This window comes from Carcharhinus amblyrhynchos, chromosome 26, assembly GCF_965287045.1.
Source record: "Carcharhinus amblyrhynchos chromosome 26, sCarAmb.v2.hapA, whole genome shotgun sequence".
Lineage (NCBI taxonomy): Eukaryota > Metazoa > Chordata > Chondrichthyes > Carcharhiniformes > Carcharhinidae > Carcharhinus > Carcharhinus amblyrhynchos.
Genome location: NC_137349.1, coordinates 40,744,601 through 40,770,151, shown reverse-complemented (window position 1 = coordinate 40,770,151; position 25,551 = coordinate 40,744,601). Strand labels below are relative to the sequence as shown.

Genomic DNA, 25,551 nt, shown 5'->3' with positions numbered 1-25,551 from the left:
TTTCTGGGCAAACAGAAGATTTGTTTTCACACTCCTCGAACATGCTCAAATGCTGTGCTCATTACCAATTCAAATCAAACAAGATGGCTAATGTTAGGCACAAAGAGGTACTCACCATCAGAGGACTCACTGTCAAGGCTTTTTACATCCTCAGCAACAGAGGGTTCAGCAAAGAGCTCGTCCAGAGATTTAATCTCACTCCGTTCAGATGGAGAAGATGGAAGTCGTTTTACAAACTTCACTCTTGGAGACTGAGTCAGAGGGGAGCGCACATCAGGAGGAGAGGGCATTCTCAACTGGCACCTTGGATAGTTTCTCAAGATAGACTAGATGTAAACAAAATGTAAATCAATGACTATCATGAGTTAAAAGCATATCAGGAAGTACAATCAAATATTTATAATAAATTGGGGAGGTGGTGGCTTGGTGGTATTATCATTAGACTATTAATCCAGAAACTCAGCTAAGGTTCTGGGGACCCAGCTTCGAATCCCACCATGGTAGATGTTTCCTCACAAACAGTGAGGAAATCTGTGAACGGTATCAGGCAGACAAAAAATTAATGGAATGGGTCACAGGTGGTAGGTGTAATTTAATGTGGTTTTAAGTATGAACTGGTGTATAACTCAAAAGATGCTCAATGAAGAGAAAACAAGTGATTCAAAAACAATTTCCTGAAAGTGCAAATACAGATGGGGAAAAGTATATTAACTATCACGTACTTTGCATTTTACAAAAGAAGCTATACAGTTAAAGGTAAAGAAATTAAAAGTTTAAATTATTATCCAGATCATTCTTCTAAGAAAGGACTGTGAAGCCATGGGAAACAGTTAACGTGGATTAATCATAACAATGTCATGAATGGGAAACATACTTATAAGAAAAATAAAAAGTTGTGCAAAGAGGACTCAGAGAAGATTTTTACAATATGCAAAGCTTTGATCAGTGATTGGGAAAGGCTTCCATCTGGCTGGGAAGTAAGTGATGAGTGTCATCTATCTGAAATAGGGAGTGAGATAGGAGGTTGAGAAATGCTATGACACAGAGATATGGGAGGCCTTGGCCACAATGAGTGGGTGAAGGTGGAGTCCATTGCAATGATTAAGGGAAAATTGGATAAATGTTTGAAATGAGGGAGGATACAAGAGTGTGTAGGGCCATGGGATTCACGTTGGATTGCTCAGAGTTGTATCAAATAAATGGAGCAAATGTGCTTTAAAATTGTACCATTCTATGGGTAGCTGATATGACTTAGAATGACTTAGAATCCCTACAGTACAGAAAGAGGCCATTTGGCCCATCGAGTCTGCACCGACCACAATCCCACCCAGGCCCTATCCCCCATATCTCCACATATTTACCCACTAATCCCTCTAACCTATACATCTCAGGACACTAAGGGCAATTTTAGCATGGCAAATCAGCATAACCTGCACATTTTGGGACTGTGGGAGGAAACCGGAGCACCCAGAGGAAACCCATGCAGGCATGAGGAGAATTATTAATGATCTGGATGAGGGTATAGTTGGGTGGATTAGTAAGTTTGCTGATGACACCAAAGTCGGTGGTGTGGTAGATTGTGAGGAAGGGTGTCATAGTTTGCAGGGTGACTTAGACAGGTTGCAGAGCTGGGCCGCGAGGTGGCGGATGGAGTTTAATGCGGAGAAGTGTGAGGTAATTCATTTCGGTAGGAGTAACAGATGTGTTCAGTATAGGGCTAATGGGAGGACTTTGAATAGTGTGGAGGAGCAGAGGGATCTAGGTGTATGTGTACATAGATCCCTGAAAGTTGGGAATCAAGTAGATAAGGTAGTTAAGAAGGCATACGGTGTCTTGGCGTTTATTGGTAGGGGGATTGAATTTAGGAGTCGCAGCGTCATGTTGCAACTGTACACAACTCTGGTGCGGCCGCACTTGGAGTACTGTGTGCAGTTCTGGTCCCCACATTACAGGAAGGATGTGGAGGCTTTGGAGAGGGTGCAGAGGAGGTTTACCAGGATGTTGCTTGGTATGGAGGGGAGGTCATATGAGGAGAGACTGAGGGATTTGGGGTTGTTTTCGCTGGAAAGAAGGAGGCTAAGAGGGGATCTTATTGAAACATATAAGATGATTAGAGGTTTAGATAGGGTGGATAGTGATAGCCTTTTTCCTCGGATGGAGAATGCTAGCACGAGGGGGCATGGCTTTAAATTAAGGGGTGGTAGTTATAGGACGGATGTCAGGGGTAGGTTCTTTACCCAGAGGGTGGTGAGGGATTGGAATGCCCTGCCTGCTGCGGTTGTAAATGCGCCTAGTTTGGGGGCGTTTAAGAGATCTGTGGATAGGTTTATGGATGAAAAGGGATTGGTTTAGATTAGTGGGTCAGTGTTTTTTAAAAAAAAAACTGGTCGGCGCAACATCGTGGGCCGAAGGGCCTGTTCTGCGCTGTAATGTTCTATGTTCTAATGTGCAAATTCCACACAGACAGTGACCCAAGCCAGGAATTGAACCCAGGTCCCTGGAGCTGTGAAGCAGCAGTGCTAACCACTGTGCTGCTGTGCCGCCCATCACTCACCTGATGAAGGGGCAGCACTCCGAAAGCTTATACTACTAAATAAACCAGTTGGACTTTAACCTGGTGTTGTGAGACTTCTTACCATGTCCAACTACAGTGCTGTTAATGCCAGGAAAGATCCAATTGTGATATAAACTAAGAGGTTTGTGGGAAGCATTAATGAGGACTTGTCTGCTTTATGTTACAGCTACTATTTTCCAAAGGCACTTGCCACAAGTAGCTTCAAGGCACGAGATGAGAACAGCACAACCAAAATCAGGCAGCTGCTCCAGGAAGACAAAATCCAGCTAGCTGTTGGACCAATTCCTCAGGATTTCAACTATTATGCCCAGGTCTGAAACGCGCTTCTGAACCCAGTTGTATGACCTATAATCCATAACATTTCTCTAATCTGGTGTATTGGGAACTTCACAAAATACATATCTGTTGGTAATGTAACATTAGATCTTGGAGTTAGGAAAAGAAGAGACATGTGCCAACTTCCTCTGCGCAATCCACATTCGCTCTATATTCAGCAGCCCCGGGGGGGATCCCAAGGTCATTTTTTTAAATGAACTCTACTGTATCCCTCAGTTCACACAGGTACAAAATATGAGCACCAATGGTACTTGCTAAGCTGTGTGTGTGCAGTTTCACAGCAGCCTGGGAGATATTGTTCAGGTCACATTCTGGGTTAAAAGCCATGAATACGCAACCATGCAATAAAATTTAAAGGGCCCATGCATTGCAAATCTGACTTAGCTTAACAACAGAATCTTATGTGGAGCATTGCTGGGCTCCCCATAGTATCACAGAAATCATAGAAACCTTACAGTGCAAAAAGAGGCCATTTGGCCCATCGAGTCTGCACTGACTACAATCCCACCCAGGCCTGCACCCATATCCCTACATATTTACCCACTAATCCCTCTAACCTATGCATCTCTGGACACTAAGGAGCAATTTTAGCACGTCCAATCAGCCTAATCCACACAGACACGAGGAGAATGTGCAAACTCCACACAGACAGTGACCCAAGCCGGGAATCGAACCCAGGTCCCTGGAGCTATGAAGCAGCAGTGCTAATCACTGTGCTACCGTGCCACCCATGGCAACCCTTTACTCCCCCTTCCCTTTGTATGATTACCACCTCTGACCAAGAGACTCACTGGACAAACCCACTAGTCAGCCTGTTCAAGTATGTGTTTATAAAACCTTTGTCACCTGCAAAGCAGCAGTTATTTTGTTTTCAAAAATCCAAGGAGGAGATCTGCATACTTGTCCAACCCAGCAAAATAAAACTATTTGATATAAAGGGGAAAAAACATGTGATATATTTTCTCTTCAAATTGTTTTTTTAATTGCATTCCCATTTTCTGGCCTCCATTAAATTCTGCATTTACATCTCTGCTAGCCATGTTGAAAACATGCAAAAGTCCTGTTAACCCATCACTTCTATGCCCCCTGACCTAGACCAGTATTAACAATGCGTTGCGTTTAAACTTCTTATCCAAAGAGAACTATGATGCAGAAGGAAGCCATTCAGCCATCATGTCTGGACTGGATAACAAAAAACTAGCAACTCGTTTTAATCAATTATTCTAGCACCTACTCCATAGCCTTGGAGATCCAGATACCATTAAAATGAATTGAGCATTTCACACTCAGTAACCAATTTAGGCAGTGAATTCCAGATGCTTACCTCCCTCTGAGTGAAAAAGCTTTTTCTCATGTCCCCTGTACCCTTCTATCAATCACCTGAAATCTATGCCCCCTTTATCATTGACCCTCAGCTAAAGGAAACAGGTATTTCCTGTCTACCTCATCTATGCCCCTCATCATTTTGTACACCTCAATTAGGTCACCCTCAGCCTCCTCTGTTCTCAGGAAAACAACCCTAACCTTATCCAATCTCTCCTCACAACTGCATTTATCAAGCCCTGGCAACATTTTTGTAAATCTCCTCTGCACTCTCCAGAGCAATTATGTCCTTCCGGTAATGTGGTGCCCAGAACTGTATACAAATTTCCAGAAGTGGCCGAAATAGCGCTTTACACACTTACATTACACCCCTGCTTTTGTATCCAATACCTTTCCAGGAAAGCGTTCCATATGCTTTCTTGATCATCTTGACTACCCGTGCTGCTGCTTTCAAGGCATGCACTCCAAGGTCTCTCACTTCTTCAACCCCTCTCAATATCTTCCTGTTTATTGAGTATTCCCTTGTTTTGCTTGCTCTCCCCAGATGCATTACCTCACACTTATCCAGATTGAATTGCATCTGCCACTTCCCTGTCCACTCAGCCAAACCACAGTTATCCTCTTCACTATTCACTACACTGCCAATTTTTGTGTCATCTGCAAAGCTCCCAATCATGTCTCTCAATCAAATCTAATCATTATTATATACAACAAACAGCAAGGACCCCAAGACTGAGCCCTGTGGAACATCACTGGAAACTGTTTTCCATTTGCAAAATTCAAAAAATTCCTCATCCTCCCCATGTCTCGAATCCTCTTTTCCCATCTCTCTAACACCCTCCTCCCATCTCTTCAACCCCGTCCTCATTTGTCTCCTCATGTCCTTGTGTGGTTCAGTGTGAAATATTGTCTGAAAATCCTCCTGTAAAACACCTTGGAATGTTTTACTATATTAAAGATATAATGTAAATGAAAGCTGTTGAAGTAGTATTGTGTGGGTACACTACCTGGTTACGCAACTTGGAACTTTGTTGTGAAGTCATACGTGATATTTTTGAGAGTTCACTTTCATCAGAGAGTTCTAAGGAGGTTCCTAGCATCTTTCTCAGTTCCTCCTCATCACTGTCAATTGTGACCACTTTAACTGGAGTTTGAGGATGTGCATTATGTTGGTCTTTCTTTAAAGATCCCATTTCTTTCTTTGGACCCCTGATGTTGTACTCCTGCTTTGTCGCAGTATCTGTCATTCTCTTCAAGAATCTGCTCCCTGTTCCACTTAACTCACTGCTTGATTTGGGAGAAAGTTGTTTCTCATCAGAAGTGCTCAAATCCTCATCAGAATCAATCATGCGTGCATTCAGTCTTCTGCTCATGATTTTGTTTTCTATTTGCGCCAGTCTGGCAAGTGCAGCACTGGAGGATCGGACCCACGGTGAGGTAACATCTGCTCCGCTTAAGTCTACCTCATTCGCTTTCTTCAACATGCTCTTGCTCACAGTGGGACTTTGTGACGCTGCCAATTTGTTTGCTTTTTTCAAGAAGCGACTGCCAGTCAATGACAGCTGCCTGATACTTTCTGCTGGCTTTAGAGTGGCTGCAGTTTTTGAATATTGATTTTCTTTCCATTCTCTGTTCACTACACCCTCTACTGAAAGGTCACTTTGGTCACTAATTTCATGGAGGTTGAATGGATTAATCTTCATGGAATTGCTCTTCTTATAGAGAGCATTCATATATCCCTGCAAATACCAGAGTGACAAATTAGAAAAAAGTTGCTATCGTTACCTCAGAGAAACACACACACATTGAAGGAGGTTCAGCAGTGGAACACACATTGTTGATGTCTGTGATTCCAATTCAGAGTTGAGCCAAAGAAAATGAGTCAGAAACTTTGCCATAAGGGAGAACGGGGAGGGAAAATAATTGTGGAGGGGAGTAGTGTGTGCATCACAGTAGTAACATTAATAGCTTGATTGACTGAACTTTCATAGCATACCTGAAGTAATGTAGGTTTGAGACAATATTAGATAGAATGAGAAATAAAAACAAAAAAAAAGACATAAGAGTGTTAAAACTGTGAGGTTCATAAGATTATATTTTGCGACTGTAACTTTAAATTTAGGTTAAATAGAAGGAGTAATGTGACTCATCCTGCAGTCTGCCTGATACTAAGACCAGGTGGTTAGATTGTTAGAGATCAACGGAAGGCTTCAATTGTTTTACTGAGGAGAAGGTGCAAGATATTTATGCTGAGACAATGGCAGCAGCCTCCAAGTATACCATGAGTAGATTAAGAGTCTTCCAAAGTCTCAGAAAAGTGTTGTTGGTATTGGGTTGTGAATGGTCCATTTACTTCCAAAATAATAAGGAGTTGGGATCAATAGTTAATGAACAATTCTACTGAGGTATAATGCTGTTTTCACATTGCCATAGGGGAGAGGACAGAGGAAGCCAAATTTTGAGATAAGGTTACAGACTTCCCTACAAATCAAATACTATATCACAGACGGAAAATAGGTTTGTTTGGGGTGGTCTGCAGCTATCTGAGGGGCATATATCGGAAGATAAAAGTGCCTGTTCTGCATATGAAGCACAGAAAATGTTGATTCTATTGTTCACCCCACAGAACACAGGTGAGAGCTTGCACTCAGAATGAAGAGATAAGAGTTTGAGGATTTAGAAGAGATTGGAAGACTCACCTAGCATGAACTGAAAGGAAAGAATAATGTAACCCCCACAATGAAAATCAGTTTTAGAATTAGAACCAACTGGGAAAGGAGAAAGGAAGCAAGTCACTGGAAGCTGAAAATAATTTTAGACTGGTTTCTGGAGGATGAAGGACAATAAGGACATCTAACCACTTAAGGACAATGTAACATACAACTGTAGCAGGAGATTTTCAGTAGTGCTAGAAGTTACATGGGTAATCTGTTTTCTACAGTATAGAGGAAGTTGCCTAGAAAAAAACAAAACAGTGGTTAGCCAATAGAGGTTTTGAATAACTTCTTATTAAAAGTTTAAAAACTCAAAATCCTGAACTCCGAAAATCTTTCAGCTGTTAACTAGAAGTTTGAACTGGTGTCTAGAGAGGTTGTAACGTGAGACACACTTTGTGACTAGCTGTAGGGGTTGGAGATAGATAATAGATGAATGAAAAGTGAAAAAGAACTAAAGAAAATTATTAAAGTCAGCAACCCAGAAGCCTGATAAGCAAAAAGGTTGCATCTATGCATGTCAAAAAGATAATTTTAAAGACAAATTTTCATTACCTGCAGTTCATCCCCAGAGTCCTCAAAGCTTCCTAACATTCTGTGTCTAGATAGCTGAGTCTGGGCTCTTGCCAGGGCAGAACTCTTCAATCCACCTCTCCTGAACATCCTTACAAAAACAAAACACAAGATTGGGAAAAGTGGGTCACAAACCTGCATCCTTTCAGTGATAAATTAATAATTAATTGCATAAAAAAACAGGCTCACAATCCCGTTGCAAGCCTACTCTCAAAACTGCTCCTCTATTGCAGCTTTCTCAGTTGTAAGGGATGCTTGCTAACTAGTAGTTAGTGCTGTTATTTTTATATATCAGAATTTACCTGAAAATGTAAAGAAGAGTCCCTCCAGGACTCCTGAGTAAATACACCTTGTCTCGGCTGAACTGGAGCAGTGAGGAGGGCATAAACCTAGGCAGAAGAACAGCATTGATCGTTATTCTAATCTCTACAAGTGTTGCTGCATGTGGACTGAACTGCTCATAGATACGGAGTTCACATGTAGGCCAAACCAGGTAAGGATGGCAGATTTCTTCCCCTAAAGGACTTTAAAGAATGAGATGGGTTTTGGCAACAACTGACAATGGTTTTGTGGTCATCATTAGACTTTAATACCAGATTTTACTGAAATCAAATTTCACCATCTGCCATGGTGGAATTCAGATCCAAAGCATGGATCGCTGGCTTATTAGTCCAATGCATCACTGTATTTTGTGAACAAGATATTTTCTACAGTTGCCAGTGTTGCAACTGTACTGGAACAGCTTGGCTAGGGACACAGCTTGTTCTGCAGCATAAGTCTTCAATACTACAGTTGGGATGCTGTCAGGGTCCATAGTGTGATGCTACTGTGCCTTTAAGAAATGTATTTTAAACATATTCTCTATAGTTATAAGCAGGCACCAAGCTGTCTGCCCTTTTATTGCTGCTAAGAGGCATATAATGGGCCTTTTTTTGTTTTAATTTGGGCTTAATGTAATGTCCAGGACTCTTCAACCCTTTTGAATTGTCTGGTTTGCAAATCCTTGACAGGGAAAATCCAAGAATGATTTTCAATTTAGTTAGAAGCTGTTAGGCTCTAGACTGAAAATTACTTCTGTCTCTCCCCTAGTATTGGAAATTTGGTAGCAGGATACCGAGCAACTAGAGCCAAGGAGTGCCCCCATCTCTCAAAGTCAGCTAAAAGTTCCAGGGCCAGAAGATATCAGTGTTTTCAACTCATTATCCATTGGAGCAAACCACAGAGGGGGTTGGAAAGCTGCAAGATCCAGCATCATGTGAGCATACTTAATTTATGTCCTAAACCAAAACCGGGATGTTTGTTTGTAAGAATGTTTGTTTGGTTGGAACAATACATTGAGCTATTAAGATTTATACAATATCATGGCTATGTTTTTTCTTGTTTGTAACTGTAAAAGTTATTGCTAATTCTCTTTCAAGGTGTTAACTGTAATCTTAAATTAACCTTGTTTGATAAAAGCTCCCTAGTGGATTGTTTGAATCATACCCAGAGTGAAACATCTTATGCTTACCCATACCAAAGTACTTATGATCTGGGCTGACTTCTTAAAACACCTTGGAATTTCTGACCTGGACTTTAACAATAACCTTTGCTGTCCCCAACACCCAGAAGTTTCACATGGGATAAATCAAATTGGCTGAAGACTGGCATCTGTGACGCAGGGGATCTCCAGAGGAGGCTGGGATGGATGATCTGTTTGGCTGAAAACGTTTGCAAATGTTTCAGTTCTGTCTTTTCAGTGGACGTGCTGGGCTCCTGATCATTGAAGATGGAATGTTTGTGCAGCCGCCTCCTGTTAATTGCTTAACTGCCCATCCCTCTTCATCACTGGAGTGGTGAGACTGCTGAACTAATGCATTTTATGGGTTGTTTTCTCCATGCTGAAATGGAATTAAGTGACACTTATAATAAAAAAAAAGGTTGAGACCAACAAATGTACAAGAATGTTAATAAAAGCGTCTGCTGTGACTCAGTGGGTAGCACTCTCATCTGAGTCAGAAAGGTGCAGGTTTAAGTCCCACGTTTGGAGTTGAACACAAAAATCTATATTGACACTTTAGTGCAGTTCTGAGGGAATGCCACAGTCTCATCTTTTGAATGATGTTAAACTGAGGCTCCATCTGTCCTCTCATGTAGAGGTAAAAAAGGTAGAACATAGAACATTACAGCACAGTACAGGCCCTTCAGCCCTCAATGTTATGCCGAGCTATGTCTAATCCCAAGATCAAGCTATCCCCTCCCTATCATTCTGGTGTGCTCCATGTGCCTATCCAATAATTGCTTGAAAGTTCCTAGAGTGTCCAACTCCACTGTCACAGCAGGCAGCATATTCCACACCTCAACCACTCTGAGTAAGAGATCCCATAGATTTTGAAGAAAAGCAGGAGTTTTATCCCCAGTGTCCTGACTGATGTTTACCTCTCAATCAGCATCACAAAAACAGATAATCTGGTCATCATGTTTGTGGGATCTTGCTGTGTGCAAATTGGCTGCCACTTATCCTACAACAGTAACAAGACTTCAAAATACTCCACTGACGGCCGAGACATTGAGTGGTGGTGAAAGGCACCATATAAATACAAGACTTTGCCTTTTCTTTAAGAAGACTGCAGCTTGCAGAAATCTGAGGCAGAAAGTGCTGGAAGTACACAGGTTATCAGCTAGTCTGTGTGCAGAGGGCTTTGGGGGGGGGGGGGGAGGATAAACGCTGCTGTCAGACCCGCGGTGTGTTTGTGCTTCAAGCAACTGAGGAATAAACTCCTCACATTTACCTTTTAATCCAATCAAACGGCCCAACCTCTTAAAATACAACCGGCTGCAGCTGGCGGATCACACTTCCGGCGTTGCCTGGTTACCCGGTGTTCCCCGGTGAAGCATCCGGGTGCCGGTGTTCCCCGGGCTCGGGGTTCCGGCTGTGGGTGTTCCCCGGGCGCGGGGTCCGGGTGCCGGGTTTCGCCGGCGCGGGGTTCCGGCTGTGGGTATTCCCCAGGCTCAGGGTTCTGGAGCCGGTGTTCCCCGGTGAAGGGTCCGGGTGCCGGTGTTCCCCGGGCTCGGGGGGTCCGGCTGCCGGTATTCCCCGGGTTCGGGGGGTCCGGGTGCCGGTGTTCCCCGGGCTCGGGGGGTCCGGGTTCCGGTGTTCCCCGGGTTCGGGGGGTCCGGATGCCGGTGTTCCCCGGTGAAGGGTCCGGCTGCCGGTGTTCCCCGGGTTCGGGGGGCCCGGATGCCGGTGTTCCCCGGGCTCGGGGGGCCCGGATGCCGGTGTTCCCCGGTGAAGGGTCCGGCTGCCGGTGTTCCCCGGGCTCGGGGGGCCCGGGTGCCGGTGTTCCCCGGGCTCGGGGTTCCGGTGTCGCCTGCTGCCTGGCGGGACAGCGCCTTCTATCTGGCTCCAGCACTCAGTAAATATTGCCTCAGGATAACCTTTGTTACAATAATCATGGGAGAAGATTTGCCTTTTAAAGTGTTAAACAGGAGCTTGTCTTTTTTTTGTTATCTTTTGGCACTTTTTTCCCAATCGAAAATTCAATTCAAAACTGATCCAAGCTGACCAGACAGGCCATACCTCTCACTCTGGTCTGAATCAAACAAGATGCAAGCTGACAGGGTGAGGCATTACACCCCCTCCCTTGATCTGAGCTTCATCATGGCCCAGATGGCTTTTTAACAAATTACTTCAGTTGAAGCCTCAGTATAACCTTAACTATCTTGTTTGCTTTTTTAAAAGTCACTTCTCTGAATATCTGCTTCCCTGGATTAAAAACTCGTCTCTATTTTTTTCCTCATTATTTAAGAACTTTGGCAATGTTATAATCCGTCTCAGGCCACTGGTCTCAAATGGTTCATGAGAGTTTATGCTCCACACGAGTCTCTTCCCATATCCCTCTTCCCCTAATCTGTTTGACATACGAACAATAAGAACATAAGAACATATAGTACTCCAGCTGCGGCCTCACCAGTACCCTGTACAGTTGCAACAAGACCTCCCTACTTTTATATTCTATCTCCTACATCCTATAATTGTAGACATAATCTACAATTCCTTTCTTCCTCATGTCTTCATCTAGCTTTCCCTTAAATGTGCCACTGCAACTTGCCTCAACTACTCTTTATTGCAACTTCCATATGCTAACAACTCTGAGTGAAGCAGTTTCCCCTGAATTCCCTATTGGAGTTATTATTGTATATTTATGATACCTTTTTTGGTTTTTGCCACACTTGAAAAGATCTTTTGTGTCCCCCTTATCAAACCATCCCATCATGTTAAATATCAAAATCAGGTCATGCCTCCACCCGATCCCCAGTCTTCTCTTTTCTGGAGAAAGGATTTGATTTGATTTATTGTCACATATGCTGAGTTATAGTGAAAAGTATGGTTTCTTGTAGCTATACAGTCAAAACATACCATTCATAGATTTAATAGGGGAGAAAAAAAGAAGGGACAGAATATAGTGTTACAGTCATAGCTAGGGTGTAGAGAAAGATCAGCTTAATATAAGGTAGGTCCATTCAAAACACTGATGGTAGCAGGGAAGACACTGTCTTGAATCAATTGGTACATATTCTCAGACTTTTGTATCTTTTTCCCGACAGAAGAAGGTGGAAGAGAATATGTCCGGGATGTGTGGGGTCCTTGATTATGCTGGCTGCTTTTCCATGGCAGTGGGAACTGTAGGAATCAATGGATAGAAGGCTGGTTTGTGTGATGGACTGGACTACATTCACGATCCTTTGTAGTTTCTTGCTGTCTTGGTCAGAGCAGGAGCCATCCCAAGCTGTGATGCAACCGGAAAGGATGTGCCACCCTCCAATTTTTCTCAATGGACTTAACCTCTCTAATAGATATAATGATAATCTGTTTGAAAGAGAGCAGTTCCAAACCCTGTCAAATGCATCGGAGATGTCCAGACAGATTGCAAATGGATCATAGTGCTCAAAACGCAGTTAGAGATGCATAATCTTGAAAAGAAATGCCAATTGAATACAACAGATATCGAATACAAACATTCAAGGTGATGGGATAACTTGAGAGTTAGCAGCTTCTGCTTTTCAAAAATACAGACATTAGGATAATAACACTATAGAAGGAAGAATAAAAAAAATATACTGACATGGCTTTAGGATAAAATCGAGTAGATTTCCCAATGGAAAGGTTAAATTTCTGGTATTAGGTTTAGATTCTCACATTCTCATGACAAGGATCATAACAGCATCAGAGATATTTTAGTCAAGAATGGAGGTTCTAAAAGATAAGAGTTAAACCTTTGTGGTTTAGTGGTTCAATGGAGTTGTTTCTTGTCAGGATCAAGATTAGAATCAGAGAAGAAAGATGAACTCAAAAGGTTAACTTTCTCTTTGCAAGAAATGGCAACTTAATCAATATGGTGAGAGGTAGAAAAGAAGCTTTGGCCAACTGTTTTTGAACAAGATTGCTGGGAGGGGAGATGGGTATCAGTAAGGTTTATTTTCAACAGTATTACTTGTGATATTCTGCTCACCGGCATACAGAAGTTGCAAGCTAGAGTCAGGGTTGAAGTGTTTCTGAAAATGACTAGTGTGATTGACAGAATTTCTGCATGTAACGGTCAGTGGTGATAAGTTATAGAACATTTTGTAACCATGTGATGTGAACAGTATAGGCTTGCCAGTCATGTGGGATTACAAACCAATTGTATCTGGGGTGGATCTTGCACAGATTGAGGTGAGGACTGACTACAAAAAAACGGCCTTCAGTTCAATTTCCAACAACCTTTAAAACTCCCAAATTCTTCTTGAGGTTTTCACCTGTCTTGACGTATTTGCTGCATACAACCTGCTAAAAAGCAAACTTGCCTTTAGCTTTAATGCTTCTCTCTGATTCATGTCCATCATTATCTCTCAGCCCATTGTTAATGTTAATTCTTCCAGGCTTATGGTGGGAGCATGTGGCCAGAAGCTACTCTCTTTTAGTAACACATTTCTATTTCTTGCAATGACTTGGAACTATATTGCAAGAGGGCTTGAGTACAGGAGCAAGGATGCCTTATTGCAGCTGTACAGGGCCTTGGCGAGACCACACCTGGAGTACTGTGCGCAGTTCTGGTTTCCTTATCTAAAAGGAGTGCAGCAAAGATTCATCAGACTGATTCCTGGGATTGTGGTATGAGGAGAGATTGGGTTGACTGGGCCTATAATTATTGCAATTTTGAAGAATGAGAGGGGATCTAATTGAAACATATAAAATTGTCAGCGCCAGAGAGATTTGATGCAGGGATGTTGTTTCCTCTGTCTGGAGGCTGTAGAACAAGGGTCACAGTTTCAGTATATGGTATAGTCCATTTAGGACTGAGATGAGAAGTAATTTCTTCATAAGTGGTCAACATATGGAATTCTCCACCACAGAAGTCTGTGAAAGCCAAATGACTGAATATACTTAAGAAGGAAATAGATTTCTAAACTCTAAAAGTGTTAAGGGGTATGGAGGGAGCACTGGAGTATGGCATTAAGATAAAGATCAGCCATGATCATGTTGAATGAATAACAGCTCAAAGGGCCAAATAGCCTACTTCCTGTTCTTATTTTCTATGTATTGCCATTCCTTTCCTGTAACTCCCTCCATAAGTATGGATGTAACTGCACCAGATGGACTGCAGCAGTTCAAGAAGTTAGCTCAGCACCATCAGCACAGTTAGGGATGAGCAACCATTGCTGGGCTTGCCAATGACACTCACCTCCCACCAAACAGAAACAAATGCTAATTATTAGTGTCTCCCAAAGAAACCGTGCAAAAATCCTTATGCCTGGAACTTCACCAGAGGTTCTCTCCATCTCATGTTGCAACTGTGAAAGATGGTCCCTCTTCTCGAGGGTAATGGCTAAAAATTGCCACTTCTTCCCTAGGAATCTGCCAAAGTTATGTTATAAGATTGGATAAACTCAGGAAATTTTCTTTTCCACAGGTGTTCTGTAGTGGTGGATGCCTGGATTTAATTTTACTTATTGTCACATATACTGGGATGAATGAAAAGTATTGTTTCTTGCGTGCTATACAGTCAAAACATATCATTTATGTACATAGAGGAAAAGGAAATGGATAGAGTGCAGAATATAGTGTTGCAGTCACAGGTAGGGCGAAGAGAAAAATGAGCTTAATATATGATAGGACCATTCAAAAGTTTGATGACAGCAGGGAAAAAACTGTTCTTGAGTCTGTTGGTACATGTTTTCAGATTTTATAGTAGTGTTCATTGTCAATTATGACGATCTGATCAAGGGTTGAACTTGTCTATGGATGTTGCATGACCTGCTGAGATTTTCCAACATTTTCCGTTTCTATTTATGATTTTCCTCACCTGCAATTATCTTGAAACATGAGTGATTGTTTTGCCATGTGAATAACAGATGAGTGTGGGTTAGAATATAGAATGGTTACAGCACAGAGGTAGGCCATTTGGGCCATGGCATCAGTGTAGGCTCGATGCTAGAGCAACATACCCTGTCCTCCACCCTTTCCCCACAGCCCTGCTATTATTTTTCTCGATGTGGGAATGCCGGCGTTGGACTGGCGTAAACACAGTAAAAAGTCTGACAACACCAGGTTTTCTGCTGTTGTCAGACTTTTTATATTATTTTTCTTTTCAGCTGGTCCACTTCCATTTTACAACTCACAACTGAATCTGCCTCCACCACTATGAGGCAGTGCCTTCCAGATTCACTGTGTAAAATGTTTTTTCATGATATCACTGGTTCTTTTAACATTCACCTAAGATCAATATCCTGTGGTTCTCAATCTTTCTGCCTAGATCTCGATAGGGATCTAGATAGCGAGAACAGTTTCTCTCTATCTAGATCCCTCATGATTTTGAACACCTCTATCAAGTCTGCTCTCAAATTTCTCCAAGGAGAACAAACACAGCTTCTCCAATCTACCCACATAACAGAAGTCCCACATGCCTGGAATCGTTCTGTAAATCTTTTCTACATCCTCACTAAAACCTGAAGGACAATACAGAAAAACGGGAAAATAAGAATACTAGTCTGAACTGATCTTGTACACTTTAAAATGGAACATCACTAAAAGGGGGAAGTAATAATATTAGTCTGAACTGTTTTCCTCCTGGGAATATTTGTTTTAAAAAAGGTTCAGCCTCAGCGGGAATAATGTTTTCAATTCATGATGGGAAGTTTTAGGCAGGGTGTGATGGCTTGGGTGCAAAACGATTTATACGTATAATTCTATCATAACCATAAGATAGGCTGGAGACAGACCTAATGATTAAGAAATACTTGGTTAAAACATAAATTATGGGACAGTATGAAAAAGGTGTTTATGAAAAGAATGGACCAGCGTGGATGAAAGCTAACTGATCCCGTAGTTGGGTCAAGGACTGTCAAGAACAAGTGGTTTAAGATACAAAGTTAAATCCTACAACACAAAAGGCAACCATTCAGCCCACAGTGCCTGTGTTTTGACAAACTATCAAATTAACTGGAGCATCATGACTTCCTTTCTTCCACGCACCATTCCATGATGTCAAAATGGAGCCTTTTGATTAATACTGAATTAATGCAGCTATTAATTAATTAGCTACTAATGCAACTGAATATCCCATCAGCAATACTGTTTCTCTACATTGGCCACGACCCTCTTCTTTCTCAACCTGTCGGTGTTATTCCTGATACTATATTGAACACTGCAATTTATGCAAATCATTATACTGATATTTAAATATGTGGTCATTCTGGTCTAACATTCCTCTAACAAATCAAAACTGTTTTGCATTGATTGTGCTGTCCTACCTGACAACAACTTGTGTTTATATAGCACCCTTAACAAAGTAAGACCTCCCAGGAAGGACAACACGGTGGCACAATGATTAGCACTGCTGCCTCACAGTGCCAGGGACCCAGCTACGATTCCAGCCTTGGGTAACTATCTGTGTGGAGTTTGCACATTCTTCTAGTGTCTGCTTGGGTTTCTTCCGGGTGCTCCGGTTTCCTTCCGCAGTCCATGATTGGCCATGTTAAATTGTCCCTCACAGTCAGGGGGATTAGCAGGGTAAATATGTGGGATTATGGGGACAAGGCCTGGGTGGGATTGTTGTCGGTGTGGGTTCGATGGGCTGAATGGCCTTCTTCTGCACTGCAGGGATTCTATTCTAAGATGTCATCTGGAAAAGTACTGAAAACATTCCCCAGTACAACTGCCCAGATCATTAATAAAAATTAGGGAAGATGGTGACCTCCCCTCCAAAAGAGATTAGTCAAATGTTGCTATTTATGTCCATCAGAATTAGGTGTCTGTATAAAGTGGAGATTAGGAACATTGTGGAGTATCAATAGTTTCAAGCCTGCATTCCATTGTCTGTGAACTACACTGTATCAAATGGTTTGTAACTGCATTTCCTGCTTAATAATTGCCCAATCAAATTACAAACGCTGGCACTACATCTGCTCTGATATTTAGAATCTCTGTCATAATTCTGCCACCCAGATAATTGTACCCTCTTTACTAATTTAAACTCAATTTATATTGAGCTAGCCTGGACTTTCTAATAATTCATTCTCAAATGTCTGCTGTAGCCATTCTGGTTTTTTTTAAGTTTAAAAATATACTTTATTCATAAAAATCTCAAATAAACCACTGCATTTACGGGAGTATAAACTAATTACACTCTCTTTACTAATTTAAACTCGATTTATATTGAGCTGGCCTGGACTTTCTAATAATTCATTCTCAAATGTCTGCTGTAGCCATTTAGGTTTTTTTTATTTTTTTAAAATATACTTTATTCATAAAAATCTCAAATAAACCATTGCAAACCTACATGTCTAAAAATTGCAAACAGTGCAGAATAAAAGCATTTTTACAGTCCTGTACAAATTACAGTCATTACATTTCAAAACTTAAAACTATACACATTTACCGTGTGCTGTTATTTCTCAGATTGGGTATGTTACAAAACAAAAGAGACGTGTCATGTATGGCGAGTCTGGTTAGAGTGGACCAGAAGGTGCTGCCTGGAACTATCCAGGAACTCGGAAGACGGAAGAACGTGTTTGGAGCTGATTTGCTACTGTGTGTGGCCAATGGTTGGAAGCCGTGTGGAGAGAAGGGGTTGAGTTAGACTCTTCAAGCCGGGAGCCAGCGCTCTTGTTGCCGCCGCTGCTTCGGGCTTGCCTCGCCGCTCACACCGCTCTTCTTCCCCAGCCCGGGACTCAACCAGAGAGAGATGCTGCTCCCGCTTCTGCTGCTCTGCTGTGCGGCCGCCCGTGTCCAGTCCACCGTCCATTTCACCGAGCAATTCGCAGACGGAGGTGAGATTGATAAACCTGCTGGGTTTGCAAAAACACTGAACTAACTGCCTGCAATTAACTCTTCTGCAACTAAATTTCTTCTCCTTGACTAACATAACCGGCTCCCTGTACTGAGATCTCCTCTTTTCATCCCCATAACTCGCCATGTCTCATGATTCATTAATTCTGAGGATGGAGACCTCGTTGTTGTGCTCTCTTTTCTAAATAGCGTGGTTTCCTTAATCTCATGGTGCATTTGTATGATTTTCTGGACCTTTCCACTTAAGCTATGCTTCATGGCAGCAGGGGTGGGGGAGATGTCGAGTTTTTTTTTGGCCCCAAGAATTTATCTGATCAGTAATGCAGGTCTGAGAGCCCATGTTATCCATTTGGGCTTGGCAAAATATGGCGAGCTTGCTGCCTGTTATCCTGCTGAGTCCAGGGGAAGTACTGCCATGAGTTGTGAATCTTGGGGAGGAGCTCCACGAAGACTACTTTCTTTGGAAGTCGGATGTTTGGCTTAATTCTGTTGTCATTGCTACCACCAGACCTTGCGTTCTCTCCTAACATAACAGAACTTCAAACTCTGTAACACCAAAAGGAAAAGACTAGAATTTGTCTAATTGAATTTCACAACCTCAGGGTGTTCCAAAGTGCTTTGGAATTGTGACTGCTGTGATTTGTACATTGCAAAGCTCCACTCACATTGTAATGATGAACAAATCACACTGGCTGTTATATTCACAAAAATTGCATGGTACTTCTATATGAGGAGAACTATTTGGTCATTCTTTCACTTAGAACACATTTCTCTTCCCTGTAACCTACGTTTATATATTGCATCTTACAACTGCCTCTAACTTCAAAAGTACTTTGCCTCTAAAAGTGTCATGGTTATGAAAGGAGCTAAATTTATTTAACATGTCCCAGAGTGCTTTGCACTATGAAACAAAATTTTGACGCAAAAATATTAGGATAAGTAAAAGTTTGGTCAAATATTTCAATTTTTCCGGGATGTTTTAAAAGTGAAGAGAGAGAAGTAGATGTTTGAGAGATGAAATCCAGGCTGCTTGAAGGCACAACAACCAACGTTGAGTGATTATCATAGAACCCTACAGTGCAGAAACAGGCCCATCGAGTCTGCACCGAACACAATCCCACCCAGGCCCTACCCTCATATCCCTACATATTATACCCACTAATCCCTCTAACATCCTCTAACTTATTTCGGAGATGTGAAAGAGGCCAGAGTTTGAGACGTCTTGGCGGTTTGTAGGGCTTGAGGGGATTACAGAGATTGGGAGATCCAAGGTATAGCTACATCTACATCTAATGCTTTCTCTGAATTCCCCTTTCTGATCTACATGTTATTCAGTGGCATTGTCATTGGAAGTCATGGGGTCAGATTCTATTTGTATGTTGCCGACACTCCATTCTACCTCCCTATCCTATCCTTAAATCTGCACTGTTACGATATCAGCCAAGAAATTTTTTTTAAAAGAAGAAGAAATCCAAAATCCCAGTTATTTACTGAAATTATGAAGCCACGAAATTCCATGGTTTAAACAAAATATTTTTATAAACGAATCAAACAAAGTGAATGGTGTATTTTATACTAGGCAACTATCTATAGTCCAGGACCTGTAATAGTTAACAGCAAATTAACTATTAAGTATAAATTACACTTAAATAGCAGATACAATTAAGTCAGATCTCTGAATTAGCTTGACAGTTCATTCAACTTGTAACGTCCTTTAGGGAAGAGAATCTGCCATCCTTGCCTAGTCTGGCCTACATGTAACTCCAGATCCACAGCAATGTGGATGACTCTTAAATGCCCTCTGAAATGGGCATTTAGGGATGGGCAATAAATGCTGGGTCCAGCCACTGATGCCCACGTGCCATGAAAATGTCATCAATCACAGTCACAAATGTTTTCAAAACTCTGCCTGCTTCACAATGAATTTCAGTTCCTCTTCCGGATTTAGCCTGATTCCCAGCTAACAGCAGTGCACTGCCAACCTGAGTACATGGTCACAGTCCATACCAAAACAGTACATGTCTCCAGAACCACCTGAGTTTTGCTTACAACTGCTGGGTGGTATAGATTCACCAGTGTTATCTTCAAGAAGTGAACACAGCTGCAGCAAGAGAATGTTTGCTTCTGGATCGAGCCTCTGTTATCTTGAGCCTGCCTGTGCTACACCACTGGAATCATCGTTTGAGCTCTGGCTCTGTCATTTTTTTATATAGTTTCAACCAAGTCACAAACTCTCCAGAAGTTTTGGATTTTAATCTCAATTTCAGCCTTTTTGGAGCTGTTGCTTGTATCTTCAGTTGTGAATATTTTGGGGCAGAACGTTTATCAATTCATGTTCATGCTCTACTTCACCTCCTTAATGCTAACTTTCAAGTGTCTGTTTTAACTTTTAATTTCTAATTACCTCTCAGCATCTTCCTGCATGTTCTATCGTTGTTCTACTGAACTACATTTCCCTGTTGGTTGCTCTTACATTTAGCATCTTTCTTGTTTCATCTGAGCTTGCTGATCTTGAATATGTATATCATGCATCGTTTCCTAATTTAAGGCATTTCCATTTGTCCTCTACTAAAAATGTTGCTTCTTCATCAAGAATACAATGTAATGTAGTATAAAGCTATACAGAATGGGATCTACTTCTAACGGGCGCCCACGTGTCTCATTGTCAGGAAATTTCAAAATCCGGGAGTTTGTGAACTGACAATTGATGTTTAAACATGAGGAGTTTGGGGAATTTGTTGTTTTTAATTTATGGGATGTGGGTGCCCTTTTGAATTTCATTATCTCGATCAATTGTCCCCCAAATTTAAACAAACGATATGCACTTTAAAAAATAGACAGTGGCATAGAACAAATCACAGTCAGTGACAGTCAGATGGAAATAAAACAATGGACAGGAACCAGTCTTTCTGACCACAATATTAAAATAATAATCTTGGTTAGATCAGTTCATCTTTAATAGATCAGAAGGAGCAAATTGAAGATTGCAATTTAACTGTGTTGTTTGATGTGAAAAAAATAAAACCACAATACAAGAAGAAAAGCCTAAGCTGCATGTGAAGTTGTTAACTTTTCAGGGGGGCAGTTTAGAACGGAGTTGAGGAGGAACTTCTTCCCTCAAAGGGTGGTGAATCTCTGGAATTCTCTGCCTGTTGAAGTGGTGGAGGCTACCTCGCTAAATATATTTAAGTCATGGGTAGATAGGTTTTTGACAGACAAGGGAATTAAGGGTTATGGGGAGAAAGCGAGAAAGTGGAACTGATCCACTTCAGATCAGCCATGATCTTATTGAATGGCGGGGCAGGCTCGAAGGGCTAGATGGCCTACTCCTGCTCCTGTTTCTTATGTTTTTCAGAGCTTTCTCATTTTGGGTATGGCCAAGAGATCAGTGAGAACACAAAGTCCTAGATCTATCTGTTCACCTTGTGAAGAATTCCAAAACTTCTGATCGTGGGCAGCACAGTAGCACAGTGGTTAGCACTGCTACTTCACAGCTCCAGGGACCTGGTTTGATTCCTGGCTCGGGGTCACTGTCTGTGTGGAGTTTGCACGTTCTCCTTGTGTCTGTGTGGGTTTCCTCCAGTGCTCTGGTTTCCTCCAACAGTCCAAAGATGTGCGGGTTAGGTTGATTGGCCATGCTAAAATTGCCCCTTAGTGTCCTGGGATCTGTAGGTTAGAGGGATTAGTTGGTAAATGTGTAGGGGTGTGGGGATAGGGCCTGGGTGGGATTGTGGTTGGTGCAGACCCGATGGGCATGTTTCTGCACTGTAGGGTTCTATGATCTATGATTCCCATAACGCCATCCCCTCAACCGCATATGATTGAGTGCAGCAGTGAATCACTCCCTGTCCCATTCCTTAGTGTTGGCCCTCCATCTTGAAGTTCTTCCAGATTAGCTTGATTGTCAATAATGTGTCAATGGCTTGTTGAGAAAATGTGTGTATAGATTAGGATGGTCTGTGCAGCTTCCTCTATACTGTGTCAACAAAAACTCCCAGGTCAGATACTACACAGATTAGATAATTCAGTCCAGCTTGGGAAGCCTGGCGGATATATTTTTGACGCTCCACTGGCACGCCACCTGTGATCGGCCAACAACAGGTGCAGAATTAAATAAAATTGCCTTCTCTTGGCCGAGACAGAGTTTGCTTCTAGTAAGTTCCGGGTCTGGGAGGTGAGCACGGCAGCATGACTGTGGAGGGGAATGATTAAAATATTTTGAAACAATAAGTGCCTGGCAGCTTTCCTGGAACAGCCTAGCTGATTTTAACAGTACATTGTTGTGAGTATCTTGGCTGCCTTCTATTACGAGATAAGTAGTTCACTGACAAAAGACACTCATGTAACCACTTCCAACTGGAATTGTTGGCTTGCAGTACAACTTCTCAAACTAGTAGTGTGCCTAATAATAGATAAGGGGTCATCAAAACAGTTTCCCAGATTTGTGACTATTCTGTATTTGAAACCCCAGTCAAAAATGATGGCAGGGGCTCTGCATTAAACAGAGACATCGGATTAATTAACACTGTTATTAGAACTGAAGTAGTTGAGTAAAAGAAACTCTGTAGTGAACAGTAAATATATGCTTGGTAGAAATACAAACAGAAAATATTGAAAATAGTCAGCATATGGGGCAGCACTGGTGGACAGAGAAAGTGTTATCATTTCAGGTTGATATTCCTTTTGTCAGTATTGGATAAAATTAGAGACCAGTGTTTAATCCATACAGAGGCAACCATTTATCTAGACACTTGTGACCCCAAATTTCAGATTCCCCAGCCAGGGGAGATGATTTCTGTGTCTATCTTGTCAAACTGCTTCATGATCTTGAATGTTTCAATTAGATCACCACCCAAACTCCAGAGACAATGGGCCTAATTTACTCAGCCTGTCATACAGCAACCCTCTTATCTCAGGTATTAGCTCATGAGGCTGTACCACCATCAGAACAAGTATATCCTTCCTTAAATATGGCACCCAAACTCTTATAGGCAATGCCCCAAACACCCACCATCACCATCCCTGGGTATGTCCTGTCCCACCAGCAAGACCAAGCCACCAAAGGTGAGGGCATGGTGGTATACTGTCGGCTGCAAGTTGCTCAAGGTATCACCAGGTGAAACATGGGCTTGCTGGCGACCACGTACCAACTCTCCACTCTTATTGATGAATCAGTTGTCTCTCCATGTTGAATATCATTTGGAAGAAGCACTCAGTGTGACAAGGGCACAGAATGTACGCTAGCTGGGATCTTTGATGCCCTTCAGCCAGGGTGGATCGATAGCACCGGCACTGACTGAGCTGGTAATCCTAAAGGATGTGGTTGCCAGACTGGGTCTGCGGTATTGCTGAGGAAACCACCAAGGGGGGAAAAACCCACATAACCTTGTCCTCAACTTCCCATTTAAACACTGAGTATACCCTCCGTCTTATATGTCACAACCACCGTTTAGAACAGATTTAGAACAGATCTAGCAACTCTAAACCCAGCGTCCATGAGGCACCATGGGCAGCAGCAGAATTGTAATCAACCAAAATCTGTAATGGTTGAGCATACCCCCACTCTATCGTTACCATCATGCTGGGGGAATGGTGGGGGAGGGGTTCAGCTAAGAATGAAGTATCAGTCTGGTGAAACTACAACACCTGACTGCTTGTGTACTAAACAATAGAAGCAGCAAGTGATAGAGCTAAACGATCCTACAACCAACAGATCAGATCAAGCTCTGCAGTCCTGCCACATCCAGCTGTAAATGGTGGTGGACAATTACACAAATAACTGGAGGAGGAGGCTCCATAAATATCCCCATCCTCAATGATGGGGGAGCCCAGCACATCCATACAAAAGAAAAGGTTGACCATTTGTAGCTATCTTCAGATAGAAGTGTAGAGTGGATGATCCATCTTGGCCTCCTTCCGAGGTGTCTCAGCTGCCAGTCTTCAGCCAATTTGATTCACTCCAGGTACATTAAGAAATGGCAGAAGGCACTGGATACTGCTGAGGCTGTGGACCCTGCAGATATTCTGGAATTAGTACTGGGTGACTTGCGCTGCAACAGTGGCATCTAACTGGCAATGTGGTAAATTGCCCAGGTATGTTCTTTCCAGAAAAATGTAGGACAAACCCAATGCGGCCAATTATCGTCCCATCAGTTAAGTGATGGAAGGTGTGATCCACACCGCTACCAAGCAGTACTTAGTTAGAAATAACCTGCTCACTGATGCTTAATTTGGAATCCAACAGGGTTACTGAATACAGCATTAGTCCAAACATGGATAATAATACTGAACTTTATGTAAGGTGAGAGTGACTGTCCTTGACATCGGTGCTTTTTTTTTGATTTGATTTTAGTATGTCATCAATGAGCCCCAGCAAAATTTATAATCAATGGGAATCAGATTAAGAACATAAGAAATAGGAGCAGGAGTAGGCCATCCAGTCCTTCGAGCCTGCCCCGCCATTCAATAAGATCATGGCTGATCTGAAGTGGCTCAGTTCCACTTTCCCGCTTTCTCCCCATAACCCTTAATTCCCTTGTCTGTCAAAAACCTATCTACCAGTGACTTAAATATATTTAGCGAGGTAGCCCCCACCACTTCAACGGGCAGAGAATTCCAGAGATTCACCACCCTTTGAGTGAAGAAGTTCCTCCTCAACTCCGTTCTAAACTGCCCCCCCCGCAATCTTGAGGCTGTGCCCTCTAGTCCTGCTATCCTTTCTAAGTGGGAAGAATCTCTCTACCTCTACCCTATCTATTCCCTTCATTATCTTATACATCTCTATAAGATCCCCCCCCCTCATCCTTCTAAACTCCTTTCCACTGGTTGGAGTCATATGTAGCACTAAGGAAGATGAACTATATGAATGCAGTTTGTTGTGAGGCGATGTGCAATGTAAACTTGCTGAGGGACAAGGGGAATTAGCAGTGTCAGTGGTTACTTGAGGCCAACCATCTTCGTCCCAGCATATGAATACGAGAGTTTCTCAGTTGTAGTTTTCTGGTCCCAGCCATCTTCAGCTGCTTCATCAATCATCTTCTCTCCATCATAAAGTCAGAAATTCTATTCATTCTTCCAGGGGATGTGGGTGTTGCTGGCTAGGCCAGCATTTAATGCCCATCCCTATTTGCCATTGAGAAGGTTCCAGTGAGTTGCTGCTTTGAACCACTGTAATTCATGTGGTGGAGGTACACCCACTGTTAGAAAATTGGGATATTTGCAGATGATTGCACAAGTGTTCAGCACAATTTGTGACTCCTCAGGTTATGGAGCAATCTGTTTCCATGTGCAGCAAGACAGGGCTGATTGGCAAGTTACACTTTGTGCTCGGAAAGGAACATCTCCAACAAGAGTGAAACTAACCATCATCCTTTCACATTCCAGTGGCATTATCATTACTGAATCCCCCACTCCCAACATTCTGGGGGAGGGGGGTGGGGTACTATCAACCAAAAACTGAACTGGATTAGCCATATAAATACTGTGGTTACAAGAGCAGGTCAGAAGCTAGGATCTACAGTGAATGACTCCACTCCTGACTCCCCAGAGCCTCGCCACCCCCTACAAAGCACAAGTCAGGAATGAGATGGAACATGCTCCACTTGCCTGGATGAGTGCCACTCCAACAACACTCGAGCTTGACACCATCCAGGACAAAGCAGCACTCTAGGTTGGCATTCCATCCACTTCTTTTTTGACTTTTTTTCTATTCCTAATCTTTA

The 25,551-nt window shown here is 42.4% G+C and overlaps 2 protein-coding genes across 4 annotated transcripts in view; one reads left to right on the top strand and one right to left on the bottom strand.

Annotated features, from left to right (window-relative positions):
• c26h19orf44 (chromosome 26 C19orf44 homolog) overlaps positions 1-10,361 on the bottom strand; it is a 32,496-nt gene extending 22,135 nt beyond the window's left edge. For 2 of the 3 annotated variants that reach the window (XM_080212815.1, XM_080212817.1), the window contains exons 1-4: positions 10,293-10,361; positions 7,504-7,612; positions 5,242-5,973; positions 116-326 (exon numbers count right to left, since the gene is read on the bottom strand). In XM_080212815.1, coding sequence (XP_080068941.1) covers positions 116-326; positions 5,242-5,973; positions 7,504-7,611 — 1,051 coding nt within the window. In that variant the 5' untranslated portion in view covers position 7,612; positions 10,293-10,361. Of the gene's footprint in view, positions 1-115; positions 327-5,241; positions 5,974-7,503; positions 7,613-7,823; positions 7,896-10,292 lie in introns of those variants that run through there. The other variant, XM_080212816.1, reaches the window with a different exon arrangement.
• Positions 10,362-17,506: 7,145 nt separating this feature from the next.
• Positions 17,507-25,551, top strand: part of LOC145358686 (uncharacterized) — a 116,468-nt gene continuing 108,423 nt past the window's right edge. The window contains exon 1 of the mRNA XM_080212908.1: positions 17,507-17,811. Within this exon, the coding sequence (XP_080069034.1) occupies positions 17,727-17,811 (85 nt within the window). The 5' untranslated portion in view covers positions 17,507-17,726. The remainder of the gene's footprint in view (positions 17,812-25,551) is intronic.